At 40.6% G+C, this 22,667-nt stretch overlaps 1 protein-coding gene across 8 annotated transcripts in view; it reads left to right on the top strand.

The window, feature by feature from the left end:
- C2CD5 (C2 calcium dependent domain containing 5) overlaps positions 1–22,667 on the top strand; it is a 1,003,795-nt gene that overhangs the window by 733,239 nt on the left and 247,889 nt on the right. For all 8 annotated transcript variants that reach the window (XM_078674090.1, XM_078674088.1, XM_078674089.1 and 5 more), the window contains one exon: positions 4,478–4,567. In XM_078674090.1, coding sequence (XP_078530216.1) covers positions 4,478–4,567 — 90 coding nt within the window. The remainder of the gene's footprint in view (positions 1–4,477; positions 4,568–22,667) is intronic.

The following is a 22,667-nucleotide window of genomic DNA, read 5'->3' as shown; positions in this document are numbered from 1 at the left end:
GAGGGCCCCTGGGCTTCCACAGTTGCCAGAGAGAGATTTAGTGATTCATTCTGATAATACTAAAGTCCTGTCTGCACTACTTACCACCTGTGCCCAATCCCTCACATCCCTCACTCCTTCCCATGGCCTCACAGGACGTGATCCGGAGGAATCTGTAAGTCCTCCTGACTTGTCGTCTCCACTGACCGAGGGTCTTAAATTACCTTCCCCGATTGTGACTCGGAATAGCCCTTTGCCAATGACCACAACTAAAAATGTTAGCACAGCTATCCCGTACGGTCAAAAATTTAACTCCTCCCCATCTAAGGGGACGACCTTATCTGTTTTATTCTGGAACATTGCTGGTCTTCGTTCCAAGATTAATTTACAATCATGGGCAGACACAATCAACGAGAACCACTTAGTATGCCTTCAGGAGACTTGGTTAACTGTCCCTGTTCATCTGGTGGGCTTTAAAACTTTTTTCATTCCAGCAAAGCAGGGCTTGTTCGGAAGACCCAAGGGTGGTCTAGCAGTTTATGTAACAAACAACCTTTCCTCTACAATAACAACTAGCTTAAAAGAAGAGGTTTGCTACCAAATTCTAAAAATCCACCTGAACAACAGTTTTACTTACCTCTTGGTAAATTTATATAATAATCTTCAACCACTTGAGTGTGTGAAGATACTAAATGAAATTACCACTTTTTTAACATTACAGTTGAATAAGCCATCGTCTCTCCCTCTATACGTTATTTGGGGGGGCGATTTCAATATTTCATTATGCTCCATTCACAGAAATGGGAACTGTGGATTGTTAGATGAGACTGATAGCCCCCTGGCCCATTTTGCACACACCATTAATGGGAATTGCCTGAACGAGAGCCTCTTCTCATTGGAGATGGACTACGCAAACGAGTTGGTATACCCACAAGTTGACTTCTCTCCGACATTTCATGGTAGGGGTCTGTCAAGTACAATTGATTTTATTCTTTGCTCACAGAGTATGAAGGGCCAAATAGCAAAATTTTGCACAGGATCCGATATTAGCAGTGACCACTTCCCTAATAGCATTTTAATACAACCAAAATCTGTTTCACTACATACAAATGTTACAAGCCTGTTAACACAACAATCGCTAAAAATGGATAAAGTGAACGGCTTTTCAGTAAAGTGGGCAAAAATAGATCCTGATGTAGTAACGGAGAAAGTTCTCAAAAAAGCAAGCCTCTGTGTAAATGACTATTTAAATCCTGATTCCTCGCCTCAAACTGTCTTGGACAGCTTTGGCAGGATTCTGGGAATAATAAAGGAGGAATTATCTCGTAAGCATGTACGCAAACCATCGGCCGAGGGTTGGTTTAACTACGGGTGTCGGAAAGCTCTTTCTAACCTCAAGGCAGCTCTCCGGAACATTCCGAGGAACATCCCTGAGATAACTAAACTAAGAAAGCTCTATAAGGCTGCAAGGGCAGAACGCAGTAAAGAAATAAAGGCGAACTTGTGGTCACAACTACATGACAGCTGCCGAAGAAAAGATAGTGGCCTCTTTTGGCAAGTTGTAAAATCTCCATTCCTGTCAGACCCATCGACAGTCCAACATCTTGATGTCGCAGTGACAGCAGAAGAGTGGGTTGCCCATTTCTCGAGAATCTTTGGCGGATGTCAAACAGAGCCCGTAGAGGGGGGTTTTATTGCAGCCACCTCATCGGACCCAAAGATCTTTCCAATAAACATCCGATTTGAGCATGGAGAGGTGGTCAGAGCCTTAAAAGCGTCAAAACCAGGCAAGGCCCCTGGCCCCGATGGGGTGCCGGTGGACATTTTCACTCATAACATCGAGCTTTGGTCCCCACTTCTTACCCAGGTACTGGCTGCGGTAACAACGACAGGTCTTATCGACTCATGGTCCACATCTATTCTCCTCCCCATTTTCAAGAAGGGCGACCGGAATGATCCGGTCTGTTACAGGCCCATCTCCCTCCTGGACTCCTTGGGAAAGGTAGCGGGGCGACTGCTTCTGGAACGTCTTCAGGAGTGGGCAGCAACTAACAACGTCATGACCGACCTTCAATATGGCTTCCGGGCGGGTCTTGGGACTGTGGAGCAGGCCCGAATCTCGCCCTTCTGATTGGGAAATACGTGGGCGCCAAAAGGGGTCACCTATTTCTTGTATATGTTGACCTCAGCGCAGCTTTTGACTGTGTCCTGCACCCCAAACTTTGGGTTTTGCTCGGGGAAATAGGGGTCGACCCCGCTCTCATTGCATTCTTGCGCGAACTTTATTCGGATGCAACGGCAAGAGTCAGGTTCGGGATCAATGGAGAACTTTCCCCCCCTTTCTCAATTACCAAAGGGGTTAGGCAGGGCTGTGTACTGGCCCCCTTCCTGTTCAATTTATATACTAATGGTCTGGAGTCAGCTATGCTAGAAGGGAGCCAGGACCTTCCACAAATTAAACATCGCCCCATACCAACGCTGCTATATGCGGACGACTCTGTCATCTTTGCTAGGACGCTGACCCAACTGCAAGTACAGCTCAACAAGTACTGTTCCTACATGGGATCATTAGGCCTTAAGGTCAATATAAAAAAGACAATTGTAATGCACCTTGGCCCAAAAATTAAAAGCCCTAAATCTCTCTTTGTTGAAAAAACCAAGCTTGAACGAACCCACGTCTATCCTTACTTGGGCATCTTGGTGGACGATTCATTGAGCTGGCGGCAGGCTGTGGCACGCAAAAAGTTGCTCTTCCAGAGAGCAACGGCAGCCCTGGTCACCTTTTCAAGGAAACTGGGGAAACCGGCTCCTCCTGAACTTCTTACTATTTATTACGCAAAGTGTCACAGCGTGGCAACGTACGGAGCAGGGGTTTGGGGCTATGTTCCAATAAACCCACTTCAATCTGTTGAGAATGGATTTGTTAAGTATTTGCTGGCCCTACCACAAAGTGCCCCAACCTATGCCTCGCTAGCCGAATTGGGTATGGACTACATCACGGACACCATTCGCTGCCAACCCATGCTCTTGTGGCACCGCATATGGATTAAAGAGGAGTGCCACCTAACGCGTTCATTAATTTTGGATTGTATAGACCTTGATAACTGGGAAAAAATACCCTGGCTTGTATATATAAGGAACTTTTGTCGGGACATGGGCCGTAGCAGTTTTTTCCAGGATCCACCCAGTATAGGCGACATCTCGAGGAAAGAACTAAAAAAGCTGTGCTTGTGCCACTTAAGAGTTCTTCGATGTTCGATGGAACTGGTGAAACCCGCAAACACTCAAATCGTTGCTGTTCAGAACTATCTGGGTATTCAACCTTATTTGACCTTCCATCTGAACAATTATGAAAAGTACCTTTTGACAAGGTTTCGTTTTAATTCTTTTTTCCGGCTTGTAACCTTTCCAAATTCCCAAAACTGGTCTCCTACAATCATTCCTTGTCCCTGCGATGGTCTTTCCCCTCAATCAACATTACATATTGTTTTCTTTTGTAAATATTATACTTTTCCTAGGAAGGTCTGGATCCTGCCTTTACTGCGATCAATGGGTTTAAGATCCTGTCGCCCAGCATTTATGTCCCTGCAATCCCTTGAGTCAAGTTTTATAGCGAAGTACATAGCTAACTTTTTAAAATCTTGTATCAAATATCGACGTAATTATGAGTAATTTATATTTTAGTTAACGTTTTACAAGTAAATGTGTTTACTTTTTTTCGTGTATAACACGATTGACTTGTTTGTAATACGTTTTTACAAATGTTTGTTCTTAATGTTATTGTACTTTTTATGGTTGCAATAATAAGTGGTAACCGAATAAAAGTCTATGAAATAAATAAAAAATATTGAAACAATGGCGAACACCACCAGTTCACTCTCAAACACCCACTTCCATTGAAAGGTGGCCTGTGACAGATGATGTAAGCATTGGTTTAATGGCGCATATTGGTTAACATCTGATCTGGTGAGAATCCAAATGCTTCTCTTTCTCTATAATTGTATTAATTGTATCGATGTAAATTCTGTGTTGGACATAAATTGAAGTGGAGGCATTGTGATTTTTGATGAGAGGGGGTTAACATCAACTTTTCAATTTGTGATAAACGTTGCCGGAGGTAAAATGGGCAGTTATAATGTATAATCAAAGTTGTAATGCTGCATCTCAGTATTTCTGAAACGTTGAAGCAACATTCTGAAATACCTTAGACTTAAATGTGTGCGACTGTGTATACAAAGTTGCCTTGTATGGTAATCTTAAGTATAAGGACTTCAAATGAAATATAAAACTTATTTGGATTTCATTATTGTCAGTAAATCTAGAACCATCCCTTAAAATGTATATTTGTCATTCTCCTCTGTTTTTAGGTGAGAATATGTCCAGATGCTGTAGTTTAATTATTCCTCTATGTTCCCTGTGAAGACTATAAATATTTAAACCATTAGGTATTCTGTATGCTATACATTTTCTATAAACACATGTTCAATATTTTTAACAGAGCCTGTATTTCAAGCTGCGATCAATGATTCCCTGCTGCCTCTGTCATGTCAATTTTACAGTGGCTCTTCCAGAGGATGAATCAATTCAGGTAATAAAATAATTCATGGTTTCACTATTCAGGACAGCTGTTTCTTTTCAGTCTTATTTTTGAAAGTCTACATTTTAGTTTGGTGGGTAAATGTGGGTTTTTTAGAATAGTTCTGTTTTGAGTTTTATTACAATATAAGCACCAAACCCATGGGGCAAATTACTGTTGCAGCCATTTGCAATGACTCACAAGCAAGTGAAATACTGGCCAAGGCATTTCATAATATGTTAACCCAAGCAAGTGGCCCTACATCTTATTATCTAGCTGTATAGTTCCCCCTTTATCCGTTACATGGTTATTTTTAGCTTCATTTGGCATTCCTGTGTGATGTAAAATAGTGAACCACTTCTGAGACCATTTTGAAGTAAATAACCGTTCTGTTGTATACAGTAGGATGTCATTTCAATGTTGTCATGATCACTATTTCTCTTGGACACTTAAGAGCTTCCCTCCAATCCCGCTTTTTAAAAGCACCTTCATCCTTCCCCCATTTATCTAAGCTAGACCCTGGTATCTGATTCTAGTTAGATGAGGTATTTAAACTTTAAAGATCTGTTTATATATTATCTTTACTTTCTGCAACTCTGCATCTAGAGGTCTGTGCTCTGGGTTCACCTTTATCGCTCAAAGATGTTTTCTGCATCATGAGCGCTTCAATAATATTCATAAACACTAATTATCTTTCCTTTCAGAGCCTCCCCCCTTCACGGAATGGGAGAATGAGGGGTAAACACCCCAATATGCTCACTGGCGGCGAGGGTAGGATCAAACCTACAGACTACCCAGGAGAAAAATGAGAAAAGTATTGAGTCAGGTGTGGGATCATCTTGGCATCAGTCCCCAACCTGGGCGCTGGACAGTATTTCTGACAATGAGGAGGGAGAGTGGGAGTTTACACAATCTCTGCCAAGCCATATGTCAAAACCGCGCCCAAAAGTATCCACATTAGATCTCACTTGCCATGGGGATGACTGTAATATTTGGACTCAAAGCCTTGGTAGCGAGGTTGGGGGGGTAAAGGGTGTAAGGAAAATTGTTTGGGCTCAAGGAGTGGGAGTTGTTACCCGATTCCAGGACGTATTAATTCCAAATAATGAAAAAAAAATCTTGGTTGAATTAGACATCAGGTGCACTGTTTGGGTGGCATCACACCCTTATTTAAGGGCACCTGGTGTAGACTGCAACAGTATGCCGTACACCCAATGGGAATAGGGCACTTCAACAGTAGAATAAAAGAAATCCCATGGGGTAACTTTTCTATGCGTCAAATATGGACAAATCTCTAATTGACGACTTATGCTATATCACATTCACTACTTTCTCTCACCATTCACCCTAAAGTAAGTTTTTGTGCCATATATATTTGAAGGGCAGATTACACCATACATAACTCAAGGACAACTATACAAAATGAAAATTATACCACATTTATTTCATTAAATCAAGTTAAAATTCATCAATTTAAAAGAACTGAACAAACAGCTCAACATGTCATGATAAAAACTAAAACAAAAAATGAACAATTACATATCATAATAAATACAGTATAGCAGCAGAAGAGAGTTCCAAGTTCAGACCAGCCTAATTAGTCTTGAAGTTTAACACATCTATTATCAAAAAAGTTTTTACTAGCATTGCAAGATAAATTGTAAGTTTTTGTTGCTCCTTATTCCAGCAATGCTGTGAAGATAGATTGTGTATGTTGTTTAGGGCGTCAACGCGTTTCGATGGTTTTTCTAATTCATTCCATCTTTATCAAGACCAGTTAATGACTCTCTTTTATAATTGTTTCAAGTGTTCACCTATAAAACATAATCACTGTTAAACCTATGTAACACAAATATGACGCATACATTAATTAATCTAACTTTTCAATAGCATACAATCACAAATGTGGCCTGTAGATTCATAAATCTATAAAGAAATTTTTAAACTAACAGTTGCCTCTGCAGGTATATCACAATATATAATAATAATATATTGACTGAAACATTCTTTTACCCTTTCCTTGTTCGGTATATGTCCCATTATGTATGGCCCAATCACAAGCCTTCCTACAGTTCCTAGATCACAGTTTCATTTTATGGCATCTCCAAATCTCCTACTCAACTGTTGTCACACATTCATACTAGCTGGCGTGTTCTAATCACTAGGCAATGGCATGGTATATTTCCCATGATTTAGTTAATCTCACCTTGAGAACAAAAGGATAATGGCCTTAGTGTTCCTATGGCTCCTCTATTTCTTTGAGGTGTGGACCATGTGGTGTATACCAACTCGTTGTTAAAATCAAGTAGAAATTTTCAAGCTAGGAAACATAATTATAAACGCGCATCAATAATGACCACTCTTATTGTTGCTATCATGCAGCCTATAAACCCACGGGAAATCTCACCATAGGTAGTTGTATGGCACCTTTATATTTTCTGTAAGCCAATCCAGATGTTAAAAGTTTTTTTCTTTAAAACCATTTTACTCTCCTGAAATAATATGGAATGTGAGGTAATGATACATGTCCTACATACGTTCCCTCACTCTTGTTCAGCATAGACCAGGTTTAATATATAATTACCTGTGTAGTGGAGGAAGAAGAAGTCCCCAATAAGGAAATCATCTTTTAATCTCGCGGCATTGTGGGTAATAGTCACTATTTCATGCCGATTCTTGATTTAAACTGAAGATGGGCGTACCCTCCTGTGTTTACAAATTAAGATCCTTTTGATTAGTTATTCTACCGATGTCAATTATGTTATTAAATATAAAACTACAGGCTGGCTCTTGTTGCCCTCGTGTGTCACTGTAGTTTGTGTTCTATCTATATAGGCTGGTTCCCACATTGCTGTCTCAATATTAGGAGAAAGATCCCGGATCGTATTTCTCCTATGGGACCTGTTATCATATCTCAGGGCTGAGTGTCGGGGGCATATCAATTATGCATATAAAATTAGGCGAGTATCCTTAAACGTATAGGCGTGCTATCTACCGCCCTCTCTCTCAATACCCAGCGCTGTGTTCTATTGGCCGCTAATCAGTTCCGAGTCAGTTGGAATAAAGTCTAGTTCTTAGAAACGGAGAGATACCGCACAGATAGTAAGCGTGTTAACTGCCCCTCTTTCTCCCTCTACCTGCACGTTAGCATAGTATCTGACAAAGCCTAGTTATTTACAGCAGGAGAACTATTATCCTAACTCCTTCTATAATCGCATTATCGGACTTTCGAGTGAAGCACAATCCTACCGTCAATGCGGTCGGGAAAAGAAAAGGGCGACGTGCGTCCACTTCATGCCACTGCTACACGCTAGTGATATTTACTTGGCTTTGTATGTTGTTTGGCTCAACCGCACCTGTTTTCACTCAGTGAAGTTACACGCCTGAACTACTGTTGCCCGGATCTTCTTCAATCAACATCCGGGGTGTTCTTGCTACATTACTTCCTTGTTTTAATCGGGACTAAAACGATGTGTTATGGCTTGCTAGCCGCCATCTTAGAGTGGTTCCATTAATCTAAATATTCCATCGTGTGTATTACTGACTCACTGTTGGTGGCTGTATATTAACTAAAAGGTATATTTTAAAGCCGATGTTATCACTCCAGAATATTTAGAGGATGAACCGTAAGATACTCACATTGTTCGGTGCTTACATTGAATGAAAGGCGACGTTAGTCGCCATTTTGGAGTGGGGCTGACTATTTGTAACTCGTATTCATACATATATTCTAAGCTTTTTATATTTAATTAATTATACCGTACCTTCCCTACATGTCTTAAGATCGATTACGTTGGTCGGAGGATGTTCTAATTTAGGCAAAGAAAGAGCCATCATTATTTGGAGCACACACTTGTATCTGATCATAATTACGTTTAGTAACAAATCCCTTGCTGTCTAATCTTCTCTGTTATAGATGAACAGCAATCTGGAGTCTGTATTCGCTTCACTCATGGAACTCTGCTCGTTCCTGGAGTTCTAATATCTCATAAAGAAAACAATTTTTTCTTTGTATGTATATGACTTATGCAGGAAATTAATTTAACAGAAATGATCAATATATTAAGTGTTGGTGTCAGATGATAAACGACATCCAATCTTCCCTACTATTAAGACCTTTGTTAATCGTATCTAGTGTACACATATACCACTCAGGCGCGCAACACCCATTGGACTCAGCCCGGGATGAGACAGATCCCGGGTACACACACGGCCGCACCCGAATGTTTCACAGGTCTTTAAAAGACCATTTGAATGTTAATTAGGCCTTGCTGTTGTTTCACCCCTTTTTGGAGGCCCTGCAGCTCCACTCAATCTACTGATTAAAAGTTCAGCCTCCCCCGAAATTTTTTCTTAGCCCCCCCGAAATTTGGCTCTAGTTGCGCCTCTGATACCACTGCTCTCTCTTTTTCCTGATCTTTTCTGTATTGCCCCCACGTCTATTGGTCTTTGAACTCCTCGCATTTATGGTTTTTAGAAATAAAATGAGCAGTGAGGGGCGCATTTTCCTTCTTGGTTCTAATAGCAGACTTGTGTTCTGTTAATCTAAGACGGAGTTCCCTACCTGTTTCACCCACGTTGCCTAAGCCACATGGGCAAATCAGGAGGTAAACAACGTTTTTGGTTCTGCAGTTTGTCAATTCCTTGGCATAATAAGTTCACTCATTCTATACAATAGATTTGTTGTAAATGTAAATGTATTTCGATTTATATAGCGCACTAATCACCCAGGGGTCTCAAGGCGCTTGCTTAGGGAACCCGTCCTGGTATTTCCCTGTGAGATACCCCGGCAGGGTATTCACAAGGTGAAAGCCAGGCATCCCGCCGCGAGGGGCCGTAGTGGAGATTAAGCAAGCTATTGCCCAGAGTCGCAGAGTGTGACCCCGTGAGTCGAGTAGGCACCGGAGCGAGAATTGTCGAGTCAGTGGAATTTTTGAGCCCGAGACCCGCCGAGGCGGGGATTCGAACCCTGGTCCACGGCTGATCTCAGCTTCCGGGTCTGCCGCCTCTAACCACTGAGCCACGCTTCTGAGGTTAGGGGGGTAAAGGGTGTAAGGAAAATTGTTTGGGCTCAAGGAGTGGGAGTTATTACCCGATTCCAGGACGTATTAATTCCAAATAATAAAAACAAAAAATCTGGGTTGATTTAGACATCAGGTGCACTGTTTGGGTAGCATCACACCCTTATTTAAGCGCCCCTGGTGTGGACTGCAACAGTATGCCGTAGGAAACAGAAAAGTGTCAGTACTAGAGCAAACTTTGCACCTTCACTGAGGAGAGATCATTAGAGAAAGAATAGGACAATGAGTTGCAACCATGCCTCCTTTCTTTCACTGGAGGCAGACCAGTCTTTCTTTGACAAGGGGAATATCGGGGTCCAGCTTACCTTCCTCCCAAGGGAGTACCCTGTGTTCCTCCTCTATGTGTTCTACAATCAGTGTTCCTCCCAACAGGTTTTTTGCCTCTGCACCCGTGTCTGTAATATTGTGCAGCAGTAAAGGGGCACAAGCTGTAGTGTCTAGTGGGCTTTCTACTCACTTGGATATGCAGAGTAGGGGTATAGCCCCAATCTGCCCACTCCAGATGGGCTTAATTATAGTTGCCCTCTAGGGTTGAAGGGCATGTCAGAACGGTTTGTCCTCTGCCCACTTTCATTATTTATTTTTAACTCCTATTCCTAGCACCTAGAGACATTTTGGGCCCCTTTGGGTAGAATGAGGACAGAAAAACAGTTTGGAGTCTTGGGTGAGGAAAGCTACCCTATGATAGGACGGACAGGCTAGGACCCCATTTTGTTTTTTAAATGCAATTTAGCGCTAATAAGAAACACATAAGCTACACATTATTAGTTCTGATGTGAAACATATACCACGCTAAGCCAGTTGCATAGACAGGGGCTTTTGACATACCCCCCCCCCCCCCATGTTGCCCATGTGAGACAAATAAAATGCTCTTTATGAGAGTCCCATTATGGCTGCTGAAACATCCCAGTGCTATTACTTGAATCTCTTCTTGTGGGAGTTGTGTGTTGCAGAATTGCTGTAGCGCTCTTTGTTTCAGATGTCTTTTAATTGCAGACAACCCATGTAGCTTGAATTGAAAAGTCAGAACCTTGGCTGGAAAAACCTGGGACAGCTCTGAGTGGGCTCGTCTGAGGTGATGAGTCCTTTCTCAGCTAAGGGCGTCTTGCTCCAAGGAGGAAGTGTCGCTGACCTAAGATTATCTGCCTAACTTGGTTCTTCCGAACCTTTCCATGACAAGGGTCAGGCTAGACATTTTACATAGTTTGTTGCAGACCTGAACTGTGCATTCCCCTCAAACTGGAGACACTCATCTATATCTCCACTTCCTGAGCACTATTTTCCAGAGCACTGCAGAGTGAGTGTACTATACTTTCTGCTAAGTGCGTGTGGGGAAGATTACTGCAGCTCATGGTAAAGCTTGTAGTTCAAAAGAACACATAAGTGATTAGCTTCCTTAAACATGTATTTCACTTGATCACTAGTTTTTCAAACGTGAGAGGAATGCGTTTAGGTTATTCAGCTAGAGAGGAAAGTTAAGAGGTATGGTAAAGGTTAATGATAGGGTAAACCCAAAGTAGGGGTTCTTGCAAGCAGAAAAGAAAGATGCCACCTTTAAGTCTTTGACATGGATGGTTGGGCTGAATGTGCCAGAGTAGGAAGACTGAGGTGAAAAGGGGAAGAAGTACGCATGAGTTTGGGTGGACTGCAGAAAATAAACCCAAACTACACTACAGAAAGGAATTCCTTGTAGTTTTATGGTGGAGACTTGGGAGATCAAACCAAGCTTTCAGGAGGGGAGCACAAAACAAAAGGAACTAAGCAGGCACCACTATCCACAACAATCAATTAGCATTTGTATAGTGCAGCACTTTCACCCCTAGGAATATCTGGGCGCTGTGAATGCGTCATCAGACTAAAGGTCAGAAACGAACAGAAAGAGGCAGAATAAAGGTCAGAAACGAGCAGAAAGAGGCAAAGTACAGGTGAGGAACGAGCAGAAAGAGGCCAAATGCCGGTGAGAGGTGAGCAGAAAGAGGCAAAATGCAGGTGGGGGATGAGCAGAAAGGCTGAATAAAGGCCAGAAAGAGGCGGAAAAAGGTCAAAAACAAGCAGTGAGAGAATAAAGGACAAAAACGAGCGGAAAGAGACCTAATGCAGGTAAGAGACTAGCAGAAAGAGGCAGAATAAAGGTCAGAAAGAGGCAGAATAAAGGTCAAAAACAAGAAGAGGCAGAATAAAGGACAGCAACGAGCAGAAATAGACAAAATAAAGGTTAAAAACAACCAGAAAGAGGCAAAGTAACTGGCAGAAAGAGTAAAAATTGAGGGCAAGAGCGAGTAGAGAAGAGGCGGAAAAACGAGCTGAGAACGAGTTGAGGCACAAAACCAAAGGCGGCAGAGGGAAGCTGGACAGAAAGACCGTCTCAGGTTGAGCTGACATCACTAGCAATGTAATTTCCTGCACTTCTGCAGGCGAATCTGCCACCCAGTGCAGGGCTGTATTAGTTGTATAATAAGCAGTGTCCACGAGTACAGCAGACACATTTACCTGGGGTCGATTATAACAGGTTTTTTTTTTAAAGACTGAGAGCCTCTATGGGTCTCGAGCGGCACAAAGATGCCTTACTCAGTGAACCCAAGCAGGTAGTCACAGCAAGAGAGTGACAGACCAGGGAGGGGTAGCTTTTTACTTGGGCTTCCTGTCACTGTCTCTATAGGTAGTAGTTCTTCCATAAAAATGAACATGAAGAGTCTGTCCCGGGTGGCACTACACCATCCCACCAATGCATATTACAATATTGGAGGCCTAACTTTTTAGGTCTGTACAGACTTTAGCTGTCTGTAGACAGACTTGTTATTTCCAGCATATTTGGAGCGGGCTTTGAGTCAGCCCCTTGCTCATGGCTCGATGACTTTAGTATATATCTTAGTTGCTCCTCATTTAATGGTTTTCCTACCTATTTGTGTTTTGTCCTGCTCAGGTGCATGTTATTCTCACTGGGATCTGATCGAATAAGTTGTATATGTTTACTGCTTACTTGAGTGTAATCAGTTTTTTAAAATTTTATTTTCAGCACGCCATCGGAAACATGTAATTGCTTGCGCTTTCCCCTCGTTTTTCCCGCGCTGCCTTCATTGCCACTGTCCCAGCTCACCAGTGCTCCCTGCCCACCCATGTCTCCTGTTTCTTATATAGCATATATATATATATATATATATATATATATATATATATATATATATATATATATATATATATATATATATATATATATATATATATATATATATATATATATTACCTACTGGCAGTCGCCAGTAGGTAGTTATAGTTAGGACCTAGTTTCCATAGGAAATCTGCAACATTCTATTGAGAATAACTTTGGCGCCGGTGGACGAATCTTTGCGAATTTCTCAAAGAAGATGGCCTGCTCCGCTCCGCTCCTTCCCTGAAAGTTTGGGGGGGATTCGTCAAGTGGGGGCTGAGATAAAAGGGGGGTCCCAAAACGTGTTTTCCCCATGTTATTTTCCATAGGACGTTTAGACATGGCTACAGCTCGAACGGCTGAATGGATTTATAAGAAATTTGGTAGAAAGGTAGAGTCCAGCTCGCAGATTACGCTTTTCTTTGAATGGTGTAAATCTGTTCAGTAGTTGCTGAGAAAATTAACTTTGAAAAAATATATATTGGGCTACATTGGGCTATATATATATGTTAGAGCCGCAAATGTAGCCCAATATAGCCCAAAGATGGCCACCAGAGACAAAAAAAAACAAATGTAGCCCAAATATCAGCCAGATGTAGCCCGACTATAGCCCAATGACAGAATGTCCCAGAGTGTTCTAAAGAACAACTAGAGCGCTAACAGTCTTACTTATGACAAAAGTGAGGCACACCTGAAGTCATCTTGATTGGAATAAAGTGTTAACACTTAAAACATTTAATTTGCAAAGGAACAAAATGAGGGGGTTCATTGTGCCATAGAAATTATGATTAGTGCTGAAGAAAGAAAAATTAGGGCACATTTTGAGTGACTTCTCAAATCCTCTTATATTTCATTAAAAAAATTCTGATATGCAGTCTCCCAAGATGGCCACCAGAGACAAAAGAGCCCAAATGTAGCCCAAATATCAGCCAGATGTAGCCCAACTATAGCCCAATGACAGAATGGCCCAGAGTGTTCTAAAGAACAACTAGAACGCGAACAGTCTTACTTATGACAAAAGTATGGCACACCTGAAGTCATCTTGATTGGAATAAAGTGGTAACACTTAATACATTTAATTTGAAAAAAAACAAAATGAGGGGTTTCATTTTGCCATAGAAATTTATATATATATATATATATATATATATATATATATATATATATATATATTCACTGAAAAAACCATAGGTTTTAAACACGTTATAGTTAGGAAGTAGCATTTAAAAAACCTATGAAATTCACTGAAAAAACCATAGGTTTTACACACGTTATAGTTAGGAAATAGCATTTACAAAACCTATGAAATTCACTGAAAAAACCATAGGTTTGACACCAGTTATAGTTAGCTGGAAATTTTACTCGCATAAAACCAATGAAATTCCCACGTTATAGTTAGTTGGACTCACTATAACTTGCGCGTGCAATGCACTGCTGATGACGTCACATATTACATCACTCATGACATGGTCAGTGACATCAGTCATGACATCACTGATGACACCATCCTTGTGACAGAGTGACAGACCTCTTTTCACTGTAATGTAACCCTTGAAACACATATTCAAAAATAGAAACTAAAATTTTCAAAAAAAATGGAGATACCCATACCAGTTACAACAACCAATTCAATAATTCCACCATCTATATACACATCCACTCATTGATCAACAGTTCTATATAGTCACTCGTACATATACTCACTCATGATATGTAGTGATACACCTATACATCCTGTTACACACCGATAGTCATCCAAAAGATACTCTCACACATATTCACACATGCAAATAAACTATTGAACATCCATTTATTTGCATATACAGCTATACACACACAACCACCTTACTTCTATGGAAACATACACATACTTAACTCTCTTAAACAATCACTTATAGAAACACATACTCATCTAAACAGGAACTCTTACAATCTCTTTCTCTCACATATACTCACTTATATACATTAATATTCACATATATTAGATTAAAACATATGTAGTTACTGATAAAGACACTAGTGAGACAGCCATTCACTCACTAAGACACACATATACACACTCTTCCACCCATACAGTCCTGCACATATGCTGTCTTCAAAACACATACAAAGAGAGAGTCAGTCATTCATGCATCTATGTGTTAGGTAATACCCCCACCAAACCATACAAACACTCATACTGATACTAACAAAAACATCTAATAACCCATATACATACACATACACATGTAGCTACTCACCAACCCATGCAACCACTTATACACAAAGTGAAACACTAATACATATATTTAAACATTACTCTCTAATATATGTTTTCACTAAGATACACTTAATAAACCAGTTAACCAATCATTTTTTTTAAATAAAAAACATCCATGTAAACACTTATTTAAACATTTATTCTTCCATCAACTTTTACATATACATATATAACACATATTTATTTTTTTAAAAGACACACATTCACTGGATAGTGTCATCAGTGATGTCATGACTGATGTCACTGACCATGTCATGAGTGATGTAATATGTGACGTCATCAGCAGTGCATTGCACGCGCAAGTTATAGTGAGTCCAACTAACTATAACGTGGGAATTTCATTGGTTTTATGCGAGTAAAATTTCCAGCTAACTATAACTGGTGTCAAACCTATGGTTTTTTCAGTGAATATATATATATATATATATATGTGTGTATATATATATATATATATCCAGCTCACTTTCCTGCAGGTTTCGATAACATGTCACTTTTAATTGTATGCGCAAATGAAAAGAAAAAGGAAAACAATTTTCTTTGTTTTTGCAAATTATAATACGAAATTAATTTTGTCTCGTTTATGCTCGAGATTAATTGGAGCATGTAGATGGGCTAAACTATATAGTATTGCCACCATGATATGTACTGTGACAACATGTGATGAACCCCATGAACAACATCCAATATGGAGTACGAATTTCAGTCCCTTGTTTGTTTTTGCCATTGAATCACGTGCACGCTGTTATAAACATGGCGCCTACCATCAATGTTTGTAACATTGATAAAGGCGGAGCGCCGAAACGCGTCTAGTGCGAACTCTAAAATAAATATCTTAGAGCTATCCCGGAGTGCGTGGTTTCTTTGGTTGAAGCTTTGTGGAAACCGTGAGCTGAATATATATATATTCACAGAAAAAACCATAGGTTATAGACCATATATAGTTAGGAATTAGCATTTACAAAACCTTGAAAATTCACTGAAAAAACCATAGGTTATAGACCATATATAGTTAGGAATTAGCATTTAGAAAACCTTATTTTACTCACACAAAACCATTGAAATTCCATATATAGTTAGTTGCACTAACTATATATCGCGCACCCGCAATCCACTGCTGATGATGTCACATATTACATCATTCATGACATGGTCAGTGACATCACTGATGACATCACTGATGACATCTCAAATGACATCACTGATGACATCACTGATAACAACATCCAGTGATTTTTTGTTTCTATAAAGTTTAAATATGTCTTACATATTGAAGAATGAGTGGATGTGTAAGTGTCTGGACGAAGGATTTAGTAGGTGCATGACTGACTGTATGAGTGAGTGATTAAATGTGTCTCACTGACTGCATGGGTTAGTGACTAAACTGTCTTAATTTGTGCATCATTATGTCTGTTGTTCTGTAAACTGCTGCATGTGTTGATCAGTAGCTATATGAGTAACTATATGGGTTGTTGATTGATTGCCCAAGTATTTGTATGGGAGACTGAGTGTGTGTGTGGCTAGCTGGGAGGTGTGTGACTCTGTGCAGATCAATCTGTACTTGTATCAATGATTGTATAAGAAGGTAAGTATGTGTTAGTATATGTTTGAAAATGTAAGGTGCTCTATGTTTAACTGTATAGACAAGAAAATGGAAGTGTCATTGATTCTTTACAGGACTGACTAGGTGTGTGAGTAACTCCATGGATGAGTGGCAGACTGTGAGTGTCTGTATAGGTGTATGAGTGCATATGATAGTGTTGTAAAGATGAGTGATTGTATGTATGAATGATTGTATGGGTGAATGAGTGAAGGTGTGTGTAGACGTAGCAATCAGTGAGTGCGTATGTAGTAACTAGTATTGGTGTGTCAATGGTTTCAAAAATTATACTCTCTTTTTAACACTGGGTGAAACAGAGGTTATATTAAAATGTGAGGAGATGCATTGTATTGTCACATGAATGATATCATCAGTGATGTGGTCATTGATGTCAAATGAGATGTCATCAGTGATGTCATTTGAGATGTCATCAGTGATGTCATCAGTGATGTCACTGACCATGTCATGAATGATGTAATATGTGACATCATCAGCAGTGGATTGCGGGTGCGCGATATATAGTTAGTGCAACTAACTATATATGGAATTTCAATGGTTTTGTGTGAGTAAAATAAGGTTTTCTAAATGCTAATTCCTAACTATATATGGTCTATAACCTATGGTTTTTTCAGTGAATTTTCAAGGTTTTGTAAATGCTAATTCCTAACTATATATGGTCTATAACCTATGGTTTTTTCTGTGAATTTCATTGGTTTTTTAACAGCTAATATCTGTAGCTGTAAAATGTATTCTTCTTTAAATCCAAAAATATATTTTATATGTTTATGAATAATTTTTTTTTTAAATATATTTTTTTCTTCGTTCCCGCTTCGCGAATCGGGAAGCTTCCCGTTAGCTGACCTTGATGCCGCGAAATAGACCGCGAGCCGGTAAACGTTTCTTTACCGCAAGTGCCGCGTTAGAAAACAACATCGTGACGCCTCCCGTCCGCATGACGTTTCACGTTGTCGCGTGATACGTCATATGACGTGCTACGTTAGCGAACTGGTACGCGAAGCGAGTCGCAAAGCGCAGGTTTCTGGAAGCAAACCGGGAGGCCCTGCAAAGCGCTTAACGTAAACACAGCAAGTCATGTGACTTGGTAATAACACTTTTCATTGGTTCATTTCACTTTTGGTTTCCTAATGATGTAAGACTAGGTCATATAATCTAAAATGAACACTTTTGATTGGTTGAGAACTCTTGTTTTTCCCAAATGATGAAAATCCCTCCTTCTTTCCTCACTCTGACTTTCATCATTGTGAGAGAAAGACCCTTTGTGATCACTGAGCAATGGCTTCTTTAGTAGCTTCAGCTGGTGCTTCCCCACCACCTCCACCACATCCAAGGAAGAGTGGACCACCTGCTCAAGTTATAATTCAACAAGAAGAAGAAGAAGAGGAACAGGACGACGAGCACGAAGAGAGGCAGTTTTTGCCTGAGCAGCCCAGGACGTCTCACCGGAAAGAAAACTTCATTTGGCAATTTTTTAAAATTCCCAAAGGTCAGAAAAAAGTAAATGCAAGATACGTAACTTGCCTTATATGTCAAGATAGACTGTCCAGAGGAACCGAGAAAAAATACAGTTTCGGAAACTACACAATGCATCGCCATATGACTAGGTGGCATCCTAACAACTACAGTGCTGCACAGTTTCGGAACGACCTAGATAATCTCCCTATTATGGCCAGAAGATCTGTTGTACCGGAAGTAACGGGACCAGAGGGCAGGGAGATGGTGCCAAATATACAAATGAAATTTGGTGAAGTAAAACACATCTGCGTATTTTGCGATGGATTCATTTCCTATGGAGAAAAAAGCATCACTCTGATCAACAGAGCTATTGACTATCATATGCAAGTTTGTACGAAACGCCCAAAATAATAAATACTTCTTTTTTTGTTTTGTTGCTCCTGTTGAGCCCTTTACAATGAATCGTTTTCATTGCCCCCTCCAAGAAAAACCCAAAAAAATATAAAACTGTTCAGAAAAATTCAAAAAAAGTAAAAAAATGTTCCGAAAAATAATAAAAAAAATATAAAACAACAAAAACAATAGAAAAAAAAGTTCTTTTCAGAACTACCTCCCCGTTATTAAAAAATTGGTACAATATTTGGAACTGTGCCAACCTCTATTTCTCTTAGTTCGCTTCCCAGTTCGCTCGCCGGTACGCGAACCTGAAGCGAACCAAAAACAGTAAGTATAAGGGAAGGAAACAGACACTTATGTTAAAAGAAAGACAGCTATAGGGGAGTAAACTAGAGATACTATTACCCGTAATCCACTGCTGATGATGTCACATATTACATCATTCATGACATGCTCACTGACATCATCAGCAGAGGATTGCGGGTTTTTTGGCAACGTGCCTTATCCACGGTTTAATAACGCTGCCTTTTGCTTTATATAAGTTTTCAAATTGTATGAAATATATACCAATAGGTCGTTATGAACCTTTAGGTAGTGCTTTTCTTCATGAGGTCTGGTCGCTTCCATACACATACAGATGTTTCAAAGATGATCAAGAAGTTTATCTGAATGGAGAGGAATGCACTGAGACGCCAGATCATTCACTAATGTGTAGGCACATACAGTTACACGGTTCATGCAACAAACACCGACCAAATATGGCTTGCGTGTTGCAAGGCACGCCAGTTCCTGCTATCATCCCCACGTTCAAGTTGTTGGAAAATGGTAGTTATTTGATGCTCAATAATGAAGATTGTTCTGAGTTAATTAAAAGTATTCCTTTTATCGTAACAGTAAGTGAACGGGTTATTTGCTGCAGAAATGTTCTATTTCCTCCCACACATGAACATAGGGAGTTTTCAATCTGGCCACAAATACCAACCTTGGGACAGATTTCAACGGCATGGCAAGAATAAGAGCTCTTTTGTCTCAGAGAGAGGTGGCCTTGAGTTCGGCCCGTGAAACTTTCGTGCTTCACATAGCGAACACCCGTACAGAGGTGCAGACCCTTTTCAATTCAGATTTGCCTTTCAATTTCAGCAAGATGGTTCCGACTATCTTTAACGCATCCTCCACAAAGACCCTGGCGCACTTTTTTAAAGTTGTTACCAGTGGTCTCGTGACTTCATTTGAGAAAATCTTTGGAGTCATCCCTGCTTCCTTTCATTCTATTTTCTCCACTCTGGTTCGTGGATTGGCATTTTTACTTGCATTACCAGCGGACGCTCTTGTGCTTTTTTACATTTTTAAATATGGATGTCCCTCCTATGCAACCTCCCACCCTGCAGCTGCTGACACTGTTCCGCAATCGCATGCTAGAATATTATGGCACAATGCCGTTGGCGATATTAAGCACGGCATATGGATTATCTTTTCGATTCTCCTACTTCACCTGTGTCCAGCCTGTATTTCACTGCCTGACCTGTGATTTCGATTGGGCCATTGATTTGTGTCTCTGCGGACCGGTTTCTCCTGACGTCGACTTTAATCAGCTGATGACTCCTATCATTACTCACGAGTTGGTTTGTCCTGGCGAAAGGATTATGGCTGTGGCATTGATGCATGGACTACTTGGTCCCTGGAATTTACTGGCGGCAGCACAGTCTTTCTTGGAACAGAGCTTTCTTGAAAACCCACCGAGCTGTCCTCTGATGGTGATAGAGGATCCGGTGCTGGGAGAGCACGTATGTTCTTTTCCGCTTTTAAATTGGATGGCTGAACTGTTTTCGGATGAAGACGGTGACTTCCTATTGGAGGCTGTTGCAGCTTATTTTGCATACACAGTTATGTCATAGACCTTTTTCATGTTTGATATGCTGAGTACTAGCATTTCATTGACAATTCATTGACTTATTTGTCAAGTTTTTATTATTTACCTTGCCTATTGGCTTAAGACTCGATAAAGTACTTGGCTGTTTTATTTTTCTTTAGCATTAAATTTTCCTAGTTTTTAATGCTTTACCTTGCGGACCGTCCACATATAAACTTGCAATCTGCTCTCATGAGATGGCACTTCTATTATCTTATTCAGTTCGTTTCCGGATCATGGGGAGGTGTCATCTAGGTCCTGGATATCTTTACACCGTGTTAAGTTAGCATGGGCTCATTACCGGTTTAAACGCCATTTTTCCTTTTTTGCAACTTCTGCACACGACACTTAGTTGTTGCTTTAGCTTTCCACCTAGTAGTTCATCGTGGTTTACATGAGAATAATATGTTATTGCTCTACTATCTGCTTTGCTTGTTAAACTATATCTGTACAGCGAGTGGTAAAGTTTCAAGAACAACACGATACAGAATTGTTATGAGGTCTGATCTCCACGACTTCATACTCATAACATAAGTGCAACTTCTGCCAATTCTGGGCATGAGGCGGGTTTTATATTGCTTTGCCGAACACACATACACAACAGTTGATGCGGTTCACATGAAGAGAGAGCTGGTGTATGCTGATGTGATTCCTTCAAATCTAAGACACTAAAGTATGGGCACGCCCTAAACCAACACAAAGAGACCTTCTTAGCAAATAATATAATATGCGTATTAGGGAGGGTGAGATATAAGCAGCCGCGGGCCGTGGAGGGAGTTACGGTGAGGCAGGGAGGCGGGGAGGAGGAGAAGCAGGGTGGAGCCCTCTCTACCTTGCCCCTCCCCCTCCCCGCCTCCCTGCCCCACCGTAACTCCCTCCACGGCCCGCGGCTGCTTATAAGTGTTGCTAACTCTTATTCATTTACAGCATGTTAACATACTGTCACCATTCGCTTTTTATGTACTAGTAACTATGCTGGTAATTTTGCTACTGATAATATGTGTACTTGTATTATCTAAGATACTACGCCTGAGAAGACGGCATTAGTAAATAAACATTTCAAATACACATGTGTTCTTCTTAACTCCATGTTCTGGTTTCTAAGAAATATATAACGACCGACTGTTCATGAGTTCCACGTATCCTGAGGTACTATAAGTTCATATTCTGGATTGTCTAAACATTGAGAGTTTGTTATATCCAATGTGACACTGTACCTAGCTTGCTAAGGAGTTTTTGATTACTAACGTGAGTTTTGGGACACCCTAATTCGCCGAGGTTCCAATCCTCTGTCCACAGTTCTGTGTGAGAACAGAAACCCTGCGACAGGGGCACCCCCGACCCTTGCTGGAGCTTCATCACACTTGCGATACAACTCCAGCAATGCGCCACCTTTACGGCACAGATACATCACGCATCTGTGCTGTTTTTGCCCCATGATGCGCCGCATTGTAAATGCAGCACACCATAGGTGACGGAACAGCGGCACAGAATGACTAACACATCCCTGGTGATGCGCCAGTCATCATAAATGTATCCCTATGCTTCTTATCTTGTTAGAGATGAACCGCCATATGTATCATCAAAGTTTTTTGCATTTCCTAAATAGCGAACTTTAAGGAATAAATAGCGATTCTTTACCATTCCTAGTTTGCGATTAGCTATTTGCTAATTACAAATTACCCATTCATTTCCTTCATTTCCATAGGGCGGTTGGACTCACTTTTAGCTCGAACGGCTGAATGGATTTCCACGAAACTTGGCAAAATTGTAGGGACTGGTAGCCCGATGTGCCTTTGCTATGTCTCAGATATATGCTCCAGTGGTTTTTACGAAAATTAACTTTGAAAAATATATATTGGGCTACATTGGCCTATATATATGTTGGAGCCCAAATGTAGCCCAATGTAGCCCAATGAAGCCCAATGTAGCCCAATGTAGCCCAAAGATGGCCGCCAGACACACAAAAAAACAAATGTAGCCCAAATATCAGCCAGATGTAGCCCAACTATAGCCCAGTGACAGAATGACCAATCAGCTTCGCAAACCTCCGTTACGCGAAGCGGAGCGCTGTTACAGATATATATCTTTTTTTGAACGTTAATTTCTCAAAATCCACTGGAGCACATATATTGAGACCTAGCAAAGGCACATCGGGCTACCAGTCCCTAATATTTTGCCAAGTTTCGTGCAAATCCATTCAGCCGTTCGATTATTATTATTATTATTATTTTTTGCCCCGCGGGGC

This window comes from Lissotriton helveticus, chromosome 1_1 (genome assembly GCF_964261635.1).
Source record: "Lissotriton helveticus chromosome 1_1, aLisHel1.1, whole genome shotgun sequence".
Taxonomy (NCBI): Eukaryota; Metazoa; Chordata; class Amphibia; order Caudata; family Salamandridae; genus Lissotriton; species Lissotriton helveticus.
This window is presented reverse-complemented; position numbering and strand designations above follow the sequence as displayed.